General features: G+C 44.4%; 1 protein-coding gene across 1 annotated transcript in view; it reads left to right on the top strand.

Moving 5' to 3' along the window:
* The first annotated feature begins 744 nt into the window (after positions 1–744).
* The window catches only part of LOC104166173 (ovalbumin-like), a 19868-nt gene continuing 17912 nt past the window's right edge, over positions 745–2700 (top strand). The window contains exons 1-3 of the mRNA XM_009706018.1: positions 745–912; positions 1433–1495; positions 2107–2235. Coding sequence (XP_009704320.1) covers positions 745–912; positions 1433–1495; positions 2107–2235 — 360 coding nt within the window. The remainder of the gene's footprint in view (positions 913–1432; positions 1496–2106; positions 2236–2700) is intronic.

Raw genomic sequence — 2700 nt, 5'->3', positions numbered from 1 at the left:
AGTTTACTGGATGAAGACACTGGGAAAAGGCTTTCATAAGAAAGGAATTCTGTCCTAGGTGTAAGATGTGAAGAGTTTTGCAGAGCATTCAAGATCATCTGTTAGTAATAATTGTGATCACAACTGAAGTATACCTGGGAAAAGTGTTAAAGCTGCAGCTAAAATAAAAATATGATTGGAATTTTCTGCTAATAAACAATGTGCTTTTGTTGAAAATCTTGCTAAGTGAGCCTATCTGTAACTCAGTTTTCTGTCAAATGGTTGTTAAGCAACCAGCCTCAGAAGGACATGGTATGTGAGGCACAGCACCGCTGATTAATACACACAGGTTTTAGAGAGAGACACAGCGAGTGAGGTATGATCAAGGGGTGTAATTAATAAGTGCTATGCCTAGAAGACTCGATGCAAGAAAGATTGGGACATAAAGTGAGCTGGGTCTGTGGTTAGGACAAAGTTAGGGCTAAGTGACAAAGCCATAGCTGTTGCTTGAGCTGGAGAAACAGCTGAACTCGGAAGACTGTTTCTGAAAATGTGTTTCTCCTGCCATTCAGGGTGTTGGTTTTCAGATTCACTGTGAAATCCCAGACGTGGAGAATCAGGAATCTTCCGTGAAGTGCTGAACAATTCAGCCACATTCCTGAAGAAGACCTTACCGTGCTCTACCAAAGCATCTAAGCTTAGCACACCTAAGGATGAGAAGCCTGAATCTTTGTTTCCCTTGTTGCAGGTGATCGCAGCACCACAATGTGCTCTCTCAGTGCAGCCAATGCCAAGTTCTGTCTTGACTTTTTCAGAGAGCTGAGCAAAAAAAAAAGAAATGAAAACATCTTCTTCTCGCCGCTAAGTCTCTCAGCTGCCTTTGGGATGGTTGTCCTCGGAGCCAGGGGCAACACACTCAAACAGATTGAGAAGGTAGGTTGCCTTTGCTCTGAAAAGAGAATGGTGGCAAGATATGAGCCAAGAGGCTGGTAGTACTGTCTGATACAGTTCCTAAGTGATGCACACAGAGGGCCCTTTAAAAATACTCTCTTTATGCTATTCCTAATACCAAACTTTCTCAGAATAAACGGTATTACAGTCATTGATCATTCAATGAATACATCGGTGCTAAAAAAAGTGTTTTGAAGATATTCCTCCACTCTCCAGGGCTCAGAAGTGGTGGTTCTCTTTGATATGGTCTTCTGCCTTCTCTGGATATCCAGTCTTCTTTCTTAAGAAGAAAGATTTCAAAGATTTCATGAGCTCACCTTCTACAAAAACTTCTTGTTCACTTGCAAGGATCTCATGTTAAAGGACAAACTGGACTTTCCCTGTTGACTATGTCTGGTTGTGTTTTGGGATAGGCTTGCAACACTGTTTTAGCTTTGAGGTACTGTCACTCAGCTTTGAGGTACTGTCACTCAGCTGCATCCACCCAACTTTTCCATTCCAGGTATTTCATTTCAGTGAAGTTTTGAGCAGTACAAGCCAGGGAAACAGATACCCTTCTGAGAAGGTAAGATGCAGTTGCAGCTCTGAGATGAAGCAACAGGTGCTGGTTTGTCAGCCCTTTTCCTTGCAAAAAATTACTTAATCAGAAAGCATGGCAGGGCTGAGCAGCCTCTCTCTCTCTAGATTTGCAGACCTACTTATTACTGTTCTTTTATTAGTTATTTAAGGGGCCTTGTGAGATCACACATTTCAACAGCTAAGCCTTCTCATTATAGGTTTCTAACCAAAAGAGCTGTACCGATCTAAAATGTGATAAGTGCTTAATTGCCACCTGCAAAGGTGTGTCTACGGGACATGCCAAAGTCACCTTGGGGCTTGCTCCTCCCAGGCTCTAAGCCAGCAGACTTTTGCTCAGTGTGCACAGAGCCGTGACTGCACGATACGATGTGATTGGGAGGGGGACTTAGTGTGGGCCTGAAGGGGAACTTTTTGTCATTCTGTACATCTGGTATGGGGGCAGTTGGAGGTGGTGTCCTGATGCATTTATTCCGATGCCTATATCAACTGGGTGGGGTCAGGCTTCTCCTACAGAAAGAGGCTGCCGTTCACCCTCAGCCCCAGCTTTGCATAGGAAAGCTCCAGCCTTCCATGAAATTTCTGTTTTCCTGTTTGAAGTGCGAAGAAGCTGGAGGAGTCCATTCCCAGTTCCAGGCTCTGCTGGCTGCAGTCAGTGAACCCAGACCAGGCTGCTCTCTCACCATTGCCAACAGGCTCTTTGGAGAAATTACTTATCCGTTCTTCCAGGTAAGTGGCTGTGGTGTCCATTTTAACAGCTCCTGGGAATTATGAGCTCAGCAGAATTTCTTCCATCATAAAGCACAGAGGGAAACGAAACACAATGGTGCTGTCAGGGTGTGCTGCCAAATGACTGCACTCCACAGCTCTTGCAGTCAGGGAGCTTTTCCATCTCAATTGCCTGGTGGTTAGTGGTGGGGAACAGCAGAGCCCTGCGAAGCCATGACTTAAAAGCTTTTATATAAAGAAACAGAGCTACAGTAACAACTCTCCCTGGGTATTCCAGAAAATGTGATGGCATTAGTCGCTGTCAATACATCCCTGCCATGCACACCTGGTGTCTAACAGAGCTGGCGCTTGCTGCATAATATCTATCCAAGGAACAAAGCTCTGTGACCAGCAGAAGACTTTTTCTCCCCCAATGTCTTCTGTGTTTCTAATAAAATAATTGTAATCACTGTTCCAGCTTTCCTT

This window comes from Cariama cristata, unplaced genomic scaffold, assembly GCF_000690535.1.
Source record: "Cariama cristata isolate BGI_N322 unplaced genomic scaffold, ASM69053v1 scaffold8318, whole genome shotgun sequence".
Classification (NCBI taxonomy): domain Eukaryota; kingdom Metazoa; phylum Chordata; class Aves; order Cariamiformes; family Cariamidae; genus Cariama; species Cariama cristata.
This window is presented reverse-complemented; position numbering and strand designations above follow the sequence as displayed.